The 17,041-nt window shown below is 35.8% G+C and overlaps 1 protein-coding gene across 1 annotated transcript; it reads right to left on the bottom strand.

Annotated features, from left to right (window-relative positions):
• Positions 1-594: 594 nt before the first annotated feature.
• Positions 595-16,797, bottom strand: LOC129924820 (17-beta-hydroxysteroid dehydrogenase type 6-like). Its single transcript, XM_056022109.1, has 5 exons — positions 16,588-16,797; positions 14,035-14,210; positions 9,232-9,490; positions 6,770-6,930; positions 595-872 (listed from the first exon to the last, which is right to left on the bottom strand). The coding sequence occupies exons 1-5, from the start codon at positions 16,731-16,733 to the stop codon at positions 673-675; spliced, it is 942 nt and encodes a 313-aa protein (XP_055878084.1). The 5' UTR covers positions 16,734-16,797; the 3' UTR covers positions 595-672.
• Positions 16,798-17,041: the final 244 nt, after the last annotated feature.

The raw sequence follows: 17,041 nt of genomic DNA, 5'->3' as shown, positions 1-17,041 counted from the left end.
AGACATATTCTACCAAATACCACCAAAACTCTGGTAGACATTTTAGCTTATCTGTCCACTACTGAAAGGTACACTGCTTTCCCAAATTATTTTGTTGCACTCAGAATATTTTTAACAATACCCGTAACTGTGGCATCTGATAAAAGAAGTTTCTTGGGGGAAGAACTTTACGTTTCCAATTATATTTCTCATTAATGTAGAAGTTATTTCCTTTTTCGTTGTCAAACAAAATAATTAATTTTTTAATCGATTCATGTTTTGTTGGGCTCAAAATTGAGTTTTAACGCGTATAACGCGTATAAATACCTACGGGGACAAAACCCCAAATATTAAGCCATATCTCTGAATACTGTAGAATTAATTTCCCTTGTCGGTATCAAAATAATTAAGTACTAGTAATTAATTGTCTAATTGGTTAATTTTTGTTATGGATTCATGTCATGTCTATGCCAATGAATAATTGTGCAAAGTTTCAACTTGATCAGAGAAGAAGTTGGGAGAAATAACGTGTACAAACATTTTAACAGACAGACATAATAAATTGATATAAGATTTGTAATAATAGACGAACAGAAAAAAAAATTTGTTAGTTTGATCATGATTTATTTTGTTCAACGCAAATAATGCACAAATAGGTTAAACTTTTCATTGAATCAACTAAGAAAAAATAAGTTATTGTGAATCGATCCTGTAGTGTAACAACCAGTCTACAAGCCAAGTTGGTAGATACGACAAAGGTATGAAGAGGTATTTGCTGTCCCATCCAACGGCATATCTTGTTCTTGGAAACAAGGAAGTCAGCCCATGGATGTAAGCGTCTACTACAAGGTCAAGGTTGTCTGATAGCCGAATTCGGTGAATGACTGTTGGGACTGACAAAGTAAAATTAAAAATAATAGTGTTAATAATAATATAATAATAGTAATAATAATAATAATAATAGGCCTATTTTGACTGACAAAACGGTAGCTTTTAATCGCCCTGATCTGCTGTTCATTGATAAAAAGAAAAAACCGCTACCATTATTGACATCGCGGTACCACTGTCTCATAACTTAAGAACAACGGAAATGGAAAAACAACGAAATTATGGGAACCTAGGCTTGGAGATTAAGCGTCTATGGAAGTTATCCAAAATAACAATGTACCCCATTGTTATATAAACCGAGGGGATAATAACAACTGATCTCACATATACCTTCAAAGCCCTTAACATTCCTAGGAACATCCTCGTTGCCTGTCAGAGAGCAGTACTGATGCAGACCTGCCACATCACCAAAAAATTTCTCAGTGGAAGCCAATAAAGGGACTACAATGAATTTTGTTTCTCTTTAACGAAACTCAATCCTGACAGCGCCAGAGAATGAATACTAGTTCGTTTCTAACATAATAATAATAATGTCTGACTGGTTCTGTTAAGAGGACTACAGTGAATTTTGTTTCTCTTTAACGACAATCAACCCTGACAGTGCCAGAGAATGAAAGTTAGTTCTATGTGAACTATTAACTTACAAAAACGTAAACTATGAGAAGATGAAGCTTGTAAGAGATTTAAAAAATTTACAAACTAAACACTAAAAAATATCAAGAACACCATAGAGCAAGAGCACAAGTGCGAATTAAACAATGAACATTACTTTGATCTTAGAAATTTGATATCCCATTGCAAAAAATGTAAAAAAATGGTATTTATGTATAGCGAATACCTTTTTAAAAAAAATACATACTTCATACAGCCGAGTGGTAAAGCGTTTAGCTTCCAAGCCGATAGGTCTCGAGTTCCAATCTTGGTGAACCTGTAGATAATTTGTTTAGTCCACCCAACTCTAATAGACATACGTTGTGAAAAGGTAAAGGCGGTTGGTCGTTGTGCTGGCCACCTGACACTGTAGTTAACCGTCGGCCACAAAATATGAAGAACTTAACATCATCAACTCCCATAAATCGATAGGTCTTTAAGGGGTACATTTTCTGTACACCAAAACAACAACAACAACAAAAAAAAACAACAAGAAGATATTTATACTTTAAAGATAATCAAGATCAATGAAATGGAACTAAATTTATTTTAAAAAAAATTACGTTTTCAATATTCATTTTTGACCAAATGGTGTCATTGAAGTAAAATGTTGACTTGACCAAATGGTGTCATTGAAGTAAAATGTTGACTTTACCAAATGGTGTCATTGAAGTAAAATGTTGACTTGACCAAATGGTGTCATTGAAATAAAATATTGACTTGACCAAATGGTGTCATTGAAGTAAAATGTTGATTTGACCAAATGATGTCATTGAAGTAAGATGTTGACTTGACTAAATGGTGTCATTGAAGTAAAATGTTGACTTCGTTGAAGTAAAATGTTGACTTGACTTCATTGAAGTAAAATGTTGAATTGACTTCATTGGAGTAAAATGTTGACTTAACCATTGAAGTAAAATTAGTTTTTTAAGTCTTTTTAATGTCTATAAAGCTGTGTCTTTAGAAAACGAAAGCAATTGCTTTGTACACATGCTTTTACTAATGTCTTTGTAATATGTCCAGTAAAGTTCCCTCTGTGGTCAATAGGACATATTATGTTTCTATTGTCGTCTGTCAACATGGATGTCATTTGCCCAGCAAACGCCTTCTACTTTCCATAACTAATGTTCGGAGTCAATTAGAATCTATAGCTCAAAACTTTCCAGTACTCACAAGGATTCGAATTCTTGACCCGTCTCTCCACAAACTAAACGCTTTACCACCGTCTCCTAGCATCTGTTCGCTTCCAAATTTTATTATAAACAAGCTTATATCAAGTCACTCTATCTGTTTGTCTGTCTGGTACAAATTTTGACCACGTTATTTCTCACACTTCCCATTCTCGGATCAAGATGAAGTTTTGTACAATCATTCATTGTTCCTAACAAAACTCGAATCAATACAAAAAAGCCTAATTAGTATATTAAATATTGGTAATAAGTTAATTTGGTTTAACATCGTAAATGGGACATAAATCTTACAGTATTGAGATGTATAGCTATAAATATCGAATTCTTTTTATTTGATTTTTCTAAAAAAGAATTTCTTTATTTAGTTTTTTTAATGACATGTGACAATGAGAATACAAAAAGTTCCAAACTTCCACTTTTTTTAACCTGATCTCAACAAACTAAACGTCTCTCAACAAACTAAATGTCTCTCAACAAACTAAACGTCTCTCAACAAACTAAACGTCTCAACAAACTAAATGTCTCAACAAACTAAACGTCTCTCCACAAACTAAACGTCTCTCCACAAACTAAACGTCTCTCAACAAAGTAAACGTATCTCAACAAAGTAAATGTATCTCAACAAACTAAACGTATCTCAACAAACTAAACGTATCTCAACAAACTAAATGTCTCAACAAACTAAACGTCTCAAAAAACTAAACGTCTCAACAAACTAAACGTCTCTCAACTAACTAAATGTCTCTCAACAAACTAAATGTCTCTCAACAAACTAAACGTCTCTCAACAAACTAAACGTCTCTCAACAAACTAAATGTCTCAACAAACTAAATGTCTCAACAAACTAAATGTCTCAACAAACTAAATGTTTCAACAAACTAAACGTCTCTCAACAAACTAAACGTCTCTCAACAAACTAAACGTCTCTCAACAAACTAAACGTCTCTCAACAAACTAAACGTCTCTCAACAAACTAAACGTCTCAGCAAACTAAACGTCTCAGCAAACTAAACGTCTCTCAACAAACTAAACGTCTCTCAACAAACTAAACGTCTCAACAAACTAAACGTCTCTCAACAAACTAAACGTCTCTCAACAAACTAAACGTCTCTCCACAAACTAAACGTCTCTCCACAAACTAAATGTCTCAACAAACTAAACGTCTCAACAAACTAAACGTCTCTCAACAAACTAAACGTCTCTGAACAAACTAAACGTCTCTTAACAAACTAAACGTCTCTCCACAAACTAAACGTATCTCAACAAACTAAACGTCTCAACAAACTAAACGTCTCTCAACAAACTAAACGTCTCTCAACAAACTAAACGTCTCTCAACAAACTAAACGTCTCTCAACAAACTAAACGTCTTTCAACAAACTAAACGTCTTTCAACAAACTAAACGTCTCTCAACAAACTAAACGTCTCTCAACAAACTAAATGTCTCTCAAGAAACTAAACGTCTCTCAACAAACTAAACGTCTCTCAACAAACTAAATGTCTCAACAAACTAAATGTCTCAACAAACTAAATGTCTCAACAAACTAAATGTTTCAACAAACTAAACGTCTCTCAACAAACTAAACGTCTTTCAACAAACTAAAAGTCTCAACAAACTAAACGTCTCAACAAACTAAACGTCTCTCAATAAATAAAACGACTCAACAAACTAAACGTCTCTCAACAAATTAAACGTCTTTCGACAAACTAAACGTCTCTCAACAAACTTAACGTCTCTAAACAAACTAAACGTATCTCAACAAACTAAACGTCTCTCAACAAACTAAACGTCTCTCCACAAACTAAACGTCTCAACAAACTAAACGTCTCTCCACAAACTAAACGTCTCTCAACAAACTAAACGTCTCTCCACAAACTAAATGTCTCAACAAACTAAACGTCTTTCAACAAACTAAACGTCTCTCAACAAACTAAACGTCTCAACAAACTAAACGTCTCTCAACAAACTAAACGTCTCTCAACAAACTAAACGTCTCTCCACAAACTAAACGTCTCTCCACAAACTAAATGTCTCAACAAACTAAACGTCTCAACAAACTAAACGTCTCTCAACAAACTAAACGTCTCTGAACAAACTAAACGTCTCTTAACAAACTAAACGTCTCTCCACAAACTAAACGTATCTCAACAAACTAAACGTCTCAACAAACTAAACGTCTCAACAAACTAAACGTCTCTCAACAAACTAAACGTCTCTCAACAAACTAAACGTCTCTCAACAAACTAAACGTCTTTCAACAAACTAAACGTCTTTCAACAAACTAAACGTCTCTCAACAAACTAAACGTCTCTCAACAAACTAAACGTCTCAACAAACTAAATGTCTCAACAAACTAAACGTCTCTCAACAAACTAAACATCTCGCAACAAACTAAACGTCTCTCAACAAACTAAACGTCTCAACAAACTAAACGTCTCTCAACAAACTAAACGTCTCAACAAACTAAACGTCTCTCAACAAACTAAACGTCTCTCAACAAACTAAACGTCTCTCAACAAACTAAACGTCTCGACAAACTAAACGTCTCTTAACAAACTAAACGTCTCAACAAACTAAACGTCTCTCAACAAACTAAACGTCTCTCAACAAACTAAATGTCTCTCAAGAAACTAAACGTCTCTCAACAAACTAAACGTCTCTCAACAAACTAAATGTCTCAACAAACTAAATGTCTCAACAAACTAAATGTCTCAACAAACTAAATGTTCCAACAAACTAAACGTCTCTCAACAAACTAAACGTCTCTCAACAAACTAAACGTCTTTCAACAAACTAAAAGTCTCAACAAACTAAACGTCTCAACAAACTAAACGTCTCTCAATAAACAAAACGTCTCAACAAACTAAACGTCTCTCAACAAACTTAACGTCTCTAAACAAACTAAACGTATCTCAACAAACTAAACGTCTCTCAACAAACTAAACGTCTCTCCACAAACTAAACGTCTCAACAAACTAAACGTCTCTCCACAAACTAAACGTCTCTCAACAAACTAAACGTCTCTCCACAAACTAAATGTCTCAACAAACTAAACGTCTCTCAACAAACTAAACGTCTCTCAACAAACTAAACGTCTCAACAAACTAAACGTCTCTCAACAAACTAAACGTCTCTCAACAAACTAAAGGTCTCTCCACAAACTAAACGTCTCTCCACAAACTAAATGTCTCAACAAACTAAACGTCTCAACAAACTAAACGTCTCTCAACAAACTAAACGTCTCTGAACAAACTAAACGTCTCTCAACAAACTAAACGTCTCTGAACAAACTAAACGTCTCTTAACAAACTAAACGTCTCTCCACAAACTAAACGTATCTCAACAAACTAAACGTCTCAACAAACTAAACGTCTCTCAACAAACTAAACGTCTCTCAACAAACTAAACGTCTCTCAACAAACTAAACGTCTCTCAACAAACTAAACGTCTTTCAACAAACTAAACGTCTTTCAACAAACTAAACGTCTCTCAACAAACTAAACGTCTCTCAACAAACTAAATTTCTCAACAAACTAAACGTCTCTCAACAAACTAAACGTCTCTCAACAAACTAAATGTCTCTCAACAAACTAAATGTCTCAACAAACTAAACGTCTCTCAACAAACTAAACGTCTCTCAACAAACTAAACGTCTCTCAACAAACTAAACGTCTCTCAACAAACTAAACGTCTTTCAACAAACCAAACGTCTTTCAACAAACTAAACGTCTCTCAACAAACTAAACGTCTCTCAACAAACTAAACGTCTCTCAACAAACTAAACGTCTCTCAACAAACTAAACGTCTTTCAACAAACTAAACTTCTTTCAACAAACTAAACGTCTTTCAACAAACTAAACGTCTCTCAACAAATAAACGTCTCTCAACAAACTAAACGTCTCTCAACAAACTAAACGTCTCAACAAACTAAACGTCTCTCATTAAACTAAACGTCTCTCAACAAACTAAACTGAGCTAGAACGTCTCTTAGAACCAGCTCGTTTTTCAAATTTCATTTACAAACTGTACAAAACGTTTAAGAGCTGAGCTTTACACTTACACTTTTTGAGAAAGCCTTTAAACTGAGAGCTCAACTCTTCTGGTGCATTGTCCAGTGTTGTTTGTATTCCATCAATGATTTTGTCCACGTTTATCATCTGAGTTTTGAATCCACCAGGTTCTAATAGGATTACTTTAACTCCTCGTGAATACATTTCTTTTCTGTAAAGGGGGTTGGGGGGGGGGAGGATTAAAACAAGATTGTAACTTGCAATAAAGATTGAGCTTAGAAAATTGTTTAAAATTCTATAAAAAGAAAAGTTGCAATATTTAGTGTATGACATCTAGTTTATAATATTTAGTGTGTAATATTTAGTGCAAAATATTTGGTGTATAATATTTGGTGTATAATATTTGGTGTATAATATTTGGTGTATAGAGATAATCAATAATCCAAGATATATCCATTCCCAGCTTGATGAGAAAAAAAATGACAGTGGAGATAACTCTCAAATCCTGGATCAAACAAAATAAAATGAACAACAAGAAAAGTGACGAAAGAAAGAGTGTGTTTGTGTGTGGGTATGTGTAGATTGTAGTGAAAAGTAATAATGAAAGTTCCTGTAGGACGATTAAAGGACGCAAAGAAAAGATATTCTAACTTAATTTGAGGTTTTCATCTATGGCGTAAAAACTATAGAAACCTAGCCGGACTGGGTGTCAAAATCGACTCGAGCATTTTTATACTATCCGGCCCACAAACTATATGCCACGTACTGGGCATCCAATTATACAAGTCCTCAAGAGCATTGTGTAAAGATATATAATGTATCGAAAGTAACTAGCTATATGAATAGTTTTTTTAGATGCTTTTAAAACTATCGAATAATTGATATTACTAGATGAATACAGTATAACACTTGGAATGCGGAATCTCTTAATGTGAAAAAACTCCTGCTGCCATATACATTAATGTAATTGAAGATCCTCCAGCAACGTATTGTTTATGATTCAGTTTTCACTCTTTGCCATTATCCCAGGCATATGGACTTCAATTTACAAATACAATTCTTAATCTTACAATATTGAACTGCCCATCTCACAAGGACGCGGTTGGCTTCCGAACCTGGGGTCTTGTGTTTGGATCTTGATGATGACTGGGATTTTGAATTTCGAGAATTTTGGGGCGCCCCTGAGTCCACCCACCTGACTTTAGTTGGGAAAAGTAAAGGCGGTTGGTCGTTGTACTGGTCACATGACACCCTGCTAGTTAACCGTTGGCCAAAGACAAATGACCTTAACATCATTTGCCCTGAAGAACGCAAGGTCTGAAAGGGGAACTTTACTCACAATGTCATATACCTGTAAACATACTTTAACTGTCTGCTTCTTAAAGCTGACTATAAACACAACAGAATAATATATTCACCTGTTTGAAGGTAATTTAATATCCTTACGTTCATTAAAACAAATGCTGTCAAGATTATTTCATATTTTAGCAAAAAAGCCTCTTATGTATTTAGATTTAAGTCTATATCTTTGTCGTCTTGGTATTAGCTTCTCTTATGGCGTTGAGCCTGTTGATTCATAAACGCTGTCATCCTAAGGTTGGTGAATCTCTTGTGCTTGTGAGAAAACTTGAAATATTTTTACTACATATTTTTTCTCACCGGATTACAGCAAAAGTTGTTGTTTTTTTATCTGACTGACTTTCTGCTCCTTAGTTTTTTATTCGTTTACATTTTCATTCCAATCCACGTATTGCTACAATGTTCCATATAATAATTTTGTTTTATGGTGGACTTCGTAGCGGGGTCAACTCGAGATCATGCGACAACTCCATCAAACCATTAAGAATTCGTATGTGACTGGACACGTCATCTATAGGATAACGTTGGTGTTGGTTCCTTTATAGATTCATCCGAATAGATTCACACTAACGTCATTCTCTATGAGAAATAAAGCATTATGTTTCTTGTTTATCGTCTAGTATAGAAGATTTATAGGGTAATAACGACAATGCTTTAGATTAGTATTAGATTTTAAATGTATAAGATGTTTTTTTAAATCACGAGTCTCAAAGTGTTGCTATTAAAGAGAATATTATAAAATCAGAAAATTCTTGCGGCTATTTCGGTGGCCATTTCGGCCCAATGGGGTATCGACCCACCGGGTATTAGCCCGAATATCCATATAGCCAGTCCGCCCCTGAACCTAGCCTTTTGGTGTATCGGGTGTAAAAAAAAATGGATTGCTTCTATGCTTTGTAAAAGTTATATGGTGATTTTTGTACACTCTTTAGCACTGCAGAATACAACTTCCTAATTCCTTCGATTTGTAGCTCAATTTGTTTTCAGTAGAGTACATTAGAGTCATATTTTGTGTTCTTGACATTGTTTAGTTTATTGTGAAACTCTCCAATGGGCCAATTATGGCATGATTTAAAAGTGCCATATCCTTTGCAAATCAATGAGATATTGTGCTTATAAGCATAAAGCCCATTCTTTGCTAGTCATGTCATACCTCACTATGTCTGAGTAAGCCTCAACACCGAACTTTGTGATTGTATACACTGGGGCCATCACAGCAAAACGACCAAAACAACTTGACGTGTTGATAACACGGCCTTTGGAGTTTCGCACCAGTGGAAGAAACGTTTTGGTCATTTCAATAAGTCCAAACAGGTTGACCTCCATACACGCCAGGTAATCGTTCTTGGTGCAAAATTCTGAAAACGCAATGTTTCCGAGGATGCCGGCATTATTGACCAATCCCCAAAGCCCTGAAAAAAAAAGTCAAAATTAAAGATTGCTATGACGTTTAGGCCTATAGAATCTTAAGCAAAAGGAAAAAGAATTTATAAAAATTTCGCTGATACAAACACGCTACATGGTGTTTGTGTAGTCTGTCTCTTACGTTTCAATCTAGACATCGACAAGCGCTATTGAAGATTAGATTTCATTGTCTGTGCCATCGTGATTGAGAACATCGTAATGACTATTTCTAACTTTCAGAATGCCAATCAATTTACTGTTATTTTTAATGACGCTTGAAAAAGATTTATAATTCGTAAAAGCTATTTTTAAAAATTACGTAGAAGGCAAAGTGTTTGTGTATATCGTGAGTTTAATACTATTATCATGTAACAAATAATACACTATTGCTCCCAGGTTAATAAAGATAGTATTAAATATTAATTACTTTTCTAAACATGCCTAAAAATATATTTGTCAATATTTTTTATTTAATGTAAATTCTGATTACAGAGACAATATCAATTAGATACACGTGAGCCTAATTATATAGATCTACCCATAAGTGAGAAAATATTTTACATACATACAATTTACTTTGTAACTCTGATGAAACAATTTCGACGCTCACTTTTTAAAAATAATTTTTTTTTTAATTTCTACTCATAGACATAAATAAATATAGACTGGAAAAAGGAAGTAACTTCATGTAACTTGAAAACATGTATATCTATTGTATTCGGATTTCCGAATTAAGAAAAATTGCATGATCTTCACGCTGAGAGATTTAAAAAAATCACTAGTGAAAATATTGTAATACTTATATAGGTTATGGCTGAAATAGATCTGAATACTTAACTTTTATACTGCTGATAAATGCTGTATAATAAAGTACAAAAAATTGCAATTCACAAATTTTCGTTTCATAAAACTCTTTAATCGGCCAGTCTATGTTTCTACTATTAGTTCACTATTTTATCTTGGCTAGAAATTTAAATCATCGACTTGGACAACTTTTTATTATCCTATCCAGATAAAATTTCGCACATAATCTCGTGCTGCGTGATAACACACTTTATGACCATTTTTTAAAAGATCAGTTCATTAATTATCAAAGTAATAGAAATAAATGTTAGGGTATTGGCAACTATCTATATATATAATTCTCTTCTTCCCTCAAGAGTTTGGGCGAGAAGCAAGAAGTAAAAGAATGATCGCTCTATTATTTCTGCGGAGTCACACCACGAAATAACAAAAGGGAAAGGGGGGGGGGAGAACACGTGGGTATTCACACGTCACTGCGGATAGCTGCGTGCTGGACTGTCGAACCCTGCCCGCTCCCATCCCCCTTCGTCCTGCGGGAGGTTTGAACTAGGAAGTAAACTATCGTCAACTCTGAAGGAACATCCAAAACATGTAAAACATTTTAGAAGCAAATATTTTACAAACACTAAATAGCAGCGCCGGACTTAACCATTGTGACCAAGAAGTAATGGAAAGAGAACAAGTAATCTACTATGTATATTTACAGGTCACTAAATAGAAGGGCCGGACTTAACCTATATATATGCCCTATGCCCTATATATATTGTTACATATTTCTGTATCTTCTGGCTAGATGTACTAGTAGGCACACAAATAAAAACACTGTAAAGAACTTGACGACTCAATTTTCAGTTTCATATAACTTTAATGACTATTAACTCTAACAATTCGTCACTGTAACATGTAACGTAGAAGACTATACAATATCTGTCAGTTTACAGTTAGCTATACTTCGTTGCAATTCATGTCTTCTCAACTTGCATCGAGCCGTATTCCACAGAACAGACCAACGACACACTTCCCAGTGTCGCTCCAGGTCTCCCAAAGCTGAACCAAGTCGTACTCAAGTCTACCGAATCAGAGCCGCACACGTCTTACATCGACTGTATCGACTGTAACGGCTGAAGTCCACTGCAGTTCGCTGTATAGACTTTAACGACAGTAGTCCACTCCAGTTAACTCTACCCTAGTTAACTTGCATCGAGTCGTACACATTTCTCTTCCACTAGAGCCGCACACGTCTTACATTGTCTGTATCGACTGTCACGGCTCACTCCCGACTAACTTTCACATTAACTTTCTGGCTTATATAGAGTCCCTAATCGCTTCTCCAAAGTTGCACAAACACTGCTTGTATCTTCTGGAATAACACGTGAGGAAACGTCACATCATGTCTTTGTTTTTACATGTAGATTCCAGAGAACACCCGCTGCAGTGTCAAGCCGGGGTCACACGTACTGACCTCTATATGTCACTGTTCATTAGTAACTGCCCTCTTCTTATATCTGTTTGTCCCCTGGAACAACACGTGAGGACACGTCACATTCTGTCTTTGTTTATACGCGTAGATTCCAGAGAACACTGCCTGCTGTGTCATATCGCTGGGGTCACATGTTGACCTCTACTTGTCACTGTTCATTTGTAACAATATATATATGGGCGTAGCCAGGGGGGGGGGTTTGGGGGTTCAACCCCCCCCCCCCCCCCCGAAATGAAATCCCCCCTTTTTTTAGTGAATGATTTTTTGCTTTGATTTTGTTTATTTTAGGTGAGATTTTAATACTAAACCATCACTTGCCCCAACACAACTAAAGGGGTTTTGAATTTAAAACCCCCTACCAGGGGTTTTGAGTTCTAAACCCCCTACCTGGGGTTTTTGATGTTAACTCCTCCTCTTCTATAAAACAAAACCAAAAAAATGCAAACGAAAATCCCCTAATTCCAAGAGCACAGTTAAGGAAGATTTTGATTTTAAAACCCCCTCTAAAACTTACGATAAACCCCCTCTTCAACATAAAAAAAGCTAATTACGCACTCAAAATGTTATGACCGTAGCCAAAGGGGTTTTGAGTTAAACCCCCCGCCATGGGGGTTTGAGGCTAAAAAATACATCTTCAGTGTAAGAAAAAAAGCAAATTACGCACTCAAAATGCTATGAGCGTTGCCAAAAGGGGTTTTGAGTTTAAACCCCCATTCAGAGGGGTTTGATGCTAAAAATACCTCTTCAATATAAAAAAAAGCAAATTACACACTAAAATTATTTGAGCGCAGCCAATCCAATCGGGGGTTTTGAGTTTAAACCCCTATTCTACTGATGGCTTTTTTTTAAAGTTTAAAACCCCTCCAGATGGTTTTGAGTTTAAGATCCCCCCTACAGAGCATTTTGAGGTGGAAAACCCCCAACAGATGATTTTGACGATAAAACTTCTCTTTTCGATATAAAATCTTAAGCAAACTACAGTCACCTAATTCCAAGAGCGTATTCAAGAGAGGTTACACATTTTTACCAGTGGCAGGGCTCCATTAATAAACTGCAGTGAATAGTCATCTGCCGAAATTGAAAAACACTAAATGTGGCTCAACAAAGATGGCTAAGACAGATTTTAGGAGTCAGTTATAGAGATCGGGTCTAAATCAAGGAAATTCCATGCCGAACTGGGAGTCGACCCCTTGTGAGAGAGCGACGCATGAGGTTTGCGGGACATGTTCTCCGACAAAATGAATTACGCATAAGAAGAGTTGCAATGATATCCTAGTACAACTTGACGCCACTCATTCACTCGCCACTCATTCATGGAGGTCCTCATGGGAAGAGGCTTTAGACATTACCAGTGACAGATTTTTATGGAAACAGCTTGATGGCAAATGCGCCGAACGGCGCGGGAGGGTCTAAGTCAGTAAGAATAGCAAATTAGGTTTTTGAAATAAAACTTTTTAATAGCAGAAAAATGCATTGTAGATACCTCAGAATAGGCATTTTGTTGGCTTATAATACCAGAAATAGTGCTTGGCGGCGGGGCTCGCCCCGCGCTGGGGGAGCTCCTAGCGTTCCCCTAGACCCCCTTGCTAGAAATGTCGGGGAGTCTACAATTTTATGGAAACAGCTTGACGGCAAATGCGCCGAACGGCGCGGAGGGTCTAAGTCAGCAAGAATAGCACATTAGGTTTTTGAAATAGAACTTTTTAATTGCAGGAAAATGCACTGTAGATACCTCAGAATATGCATTTTGTTGGCTTTCAATATCAGAATAGTGCTTGGCGGCGGGGCTTCGCCCCGCGCTGGGGGAGCTCCTAGCACTCCCCCAGTCCCCATTGCTAATAATGGCTGGGAATCTACAATTTTTCCACTAACTCATGGAAGAACCTATTCTAGGGCACAATAAACGTCTTCCGAAAGAATGAAGGGTCAGAATGTTATAAAGATTATGTACACACACATACACAAATATAAATACATATACAAAAAAAAATTCGCGGGTGGGGGGGGGGGTGGGGGTGGGAGAAAAAAATCCACCCCTCCAAACCCCCCCCCCCCCCCCCCGAAAAAAAATCCTGGCTACGCCCATGATATATATATATTGTCTCCACCAATGAACAAGTAGGCGCAGTTTCTACTTGATCCGAGAATGGGTTTGGGAGAAATAATGTTATCAAACTTTTTATCAGACAGACAGAGAGAATAGATATATGCTTTGTAAAATTGATATTACTTGTTAAACCTCAGTAAGTAAAACACGCCAACACTTGCCTGTATTTGGAGGTAAATATTGTCTGACCAGATTCAGGGCTGACTGGATACTTGCATTGTTCCGAACGTCCAAAAGAAACGACACCACATTTTCAGAACAGTTCTGTGATAAGATGTGTTTTCCATCGTCTGCTAGACATCCAGCAAATACTTTAAAGCCTAACTTGTCAAGTCGTCTGCAATAATCCACGTCATACAAAATTGAACATTGAGTAACATTTTGTTTTCGTAGTAATAATATATATATAATACTAGCATTATCCACAGGGTTCTCCCGTTAATTTGTTCCCAGGCGATGAATCTTGCCTTGGACCCTCGCCCATTTTTTCTTTTAACAATATAATGATAAAAAATTAAACACTGTTTTCATATCTTCTTTTGGCCAGCTAAGTCTAGTATCTATTACATTGAATAGGACCAGCTCGTAAATTCGAGTATCTATTACATTGAATAGGACCAGCTCGTAAATTCGAGTATCTATTACATTGGATAGGACCAGCTTGTAAATTCGAGTATCTATTACATTGAATAGGACCAGCTCGTAAATTCGAGTATCTATTACATAGAATAGGATCAGCTAATCCTAGTATCTATTACATTGAATAGGACAAGCTCGTAAATTCGAGAATCTATTACATTGAATAGGACCAGCTCGTAAATTCGAGTATCTATTACATTGAAAAGGACCAGCTCGTAAATTCTAGTATCTATTACATTGAATAGGACCAGCTCGTAAATTCTAGTATCTATTACATTGAATAGGACCAGCTCGTAAATTCTAGTATCTATTACATTGAATAGGACCAGCTCGTAAATTCTAGTATCTAGTACATTGAGTAGGACCAGCTCGTAAATTCGAGTATCTAGTACATTGAATAGGACCAGCTCGTAAATTCTAGTATCTAGTACATTGAGTAGGACCAGCTCGTAAATTCGAGTATCTATTACATTGAATAGGACCAGCTCGTAAATTCGAGTATCTAGTACATTGAATAGGACCAGCTCGTAAATTCGAGTATCTATTACATTGAATAGGATCAGCTCGTAAATTCGAGTATCTATTACATTGAGTAGGACCAGCTCGTAAATTCGAGTATCTAGTACATTGAATAGGACCAGCTCGTAAATTCGAGTATCTATTACATTGAATAGGATCAGCTCGTAAATTCGAGTATCTATTACATTGAGTAGGACCAGCTCGTAAATTCGAGTATCTAGTACATTGAATAGGACCAGCTCGTAAATTCGAGTATCTAGTACATTGAATAGGACCAGCTCGTAAATTCGAGTATCTATTACATTGAGTAGGACCAGCTCGTAAATTCGAGTATCTAGTACATTGAATAGGATCAGCTCGTAAATTCGAGTATCTATTACATTGAGTAGGACCAGCTCGTAAATTCGAGTATCTATTACATTGAATAGGATCAGCTCGTAAATTCGAGTATCTATTACATTGAATAGGACCAGCTCGTAAATTCGAGTATCTAGTACATTGAATAGGACCAGCTCGTAAATTCGAGTATCTATTACATTGAGTAGGACCAGCTCGTAAATTCGAGTATCTAGTACATTGAATAGGACCAGCTCGTAAATTCGAGTTTCTATTACATTGAATAGGACCAGCTCGTAAATTCGAGTATCACTTCTCTTTCCCTTTCAATAAAATCGCCCGCATTTCTACACCATTGCCATGTATCCAGTGCAGTGTATTCTAGTATGTTACGTTTAGTTGGAAAATCCCGCTTTCAGTCGCACTCTCACTTCTGCCTTGTTGAACTTTTATATCACTTTTCTACCCCGCTTTTTTTTTAATTTCCGCACCTCAAAACACTTGAATTTTGGTATCTAAACAACTAATTGACATGACCCGCTTTATAACGCTACCCCTCCCAAACACATATATTTGTTCAAAGACTTCGATGACCAATATCACTTTTCCCCACTTCACACACATACACTCTACGCCTTAGAAATTAGTCCTACACACAATATAAGTATTCTTTACCTTTGCGGATTAATTTTCAAAATATTGGAAATGCTCCCTGATGATTTTAAACAACATTCATTTTAATCGAGTTTTTTAAATCGTGTTAGAATCGAACCGAGGTTATAAATTCCGTTTCAACTTTTATGTAGATCAAATTGTTAAAACGCTATTAAAAAATATATTTCTGAAAAAGGTTTCGCATGATCAGGGGCTTGAACACCTGACCCTCCAATTTAAAGTCTCTTGCTTTACTGAGCTGTTGTTATTATGAGAGGAAATTACGCATAAAAAGTAAAAGGCCAATCGTCTTCTAAGTCTAGATCATAGACTATATATGGTCTATGGTCTAGATTAATAGGCCTATTATTTGAATTTGATAAAGTCTAGTTAGATTTATGCATTAAACTAGGATTCAAGAGTGGCGGGTTAAAAAAATGTAAATCTTTTTTTTTAAATTAAATGTTTTAATGTTTTTCTTATTAATTACCTTCAATTAAATATTTTAAAATGCTATTACCAAGAAATGATCGTTTTTAAAGAAGTCTAATTCTAAGCACACTTACATGACCAGCCTTTGACCAAAACCAGAATCACAACCAGTGACTAAAACATATTTATCTCGGTAGCCACCAACCAGAAGTCGCCTGAGTAGGTGATCAACAATGACATAGGTGATGACAAGACCCAACAAGAGAAATATATAAAGCATAGTGTAAATTAAATCAACGAGATGGCTGCCAACTTTGTAAACTTTTTGTTTGGTTTAATTTCAAGAAAGTGTTTGTTTCAACAGATGGTAGTAGCTAGAATAAAAAATACAGCATGACTATTCATGTAATAATCAATATTTTCAATGCAGAAAGGATAAAGAATAAGTAATATGAATCGGTGAATCTAGCAATAAAAGAAGACTGAACAATTACCTTACTTAATGCTTAGGTCTATGCACACTCCCGCGTCCACATAAACATAAAATCATCTACTTAGGATGGTATGCGGGTATGGGTTCAGTATTAA

This window comes from Biomphalaria glabrata, chromosome 2 (assembly GCF_947242115.1).
Source record: "Biomphalaria glabrata chromosome 2, xgBioGlab47.1, whole genome shotgun sequence".
NCBI classification, from domain to species: Eukaryota; Metazoa; Mollusca; class Gastropoda; family Planorbidae; genus Biomphalaria; species Biomphalaria glabrata.
This window is presented reverse-complemented; position numbering and strand designations above follow the sequence as displayed.

Excerpts from the sequence above, each read along its gene's own strand:
- LOC129924820 (XM_056022109.1), bottom strand. The coding sequence starts at position 16,733 with ATGCTTTATATATTTCTCTTGTTGGGTCTTGTCATCACCTATGTCATT. Across the intron at positions 9,491-14,034 it reads ATATTTACCTCCAAATACAG|GGCTTTGGGGATTGGTCAAT; the intron begins GCAAGTGTTGGC and ends TTTTTTTTTCAG. Across the intron at positions 873-6,769 it reads TAAAGGCTTTCTCAAAAAGT|TCCCAACAGTCATTCACCGA; the intron begins GTAAGTGTAAAG and ends TTACTTTGTCAG.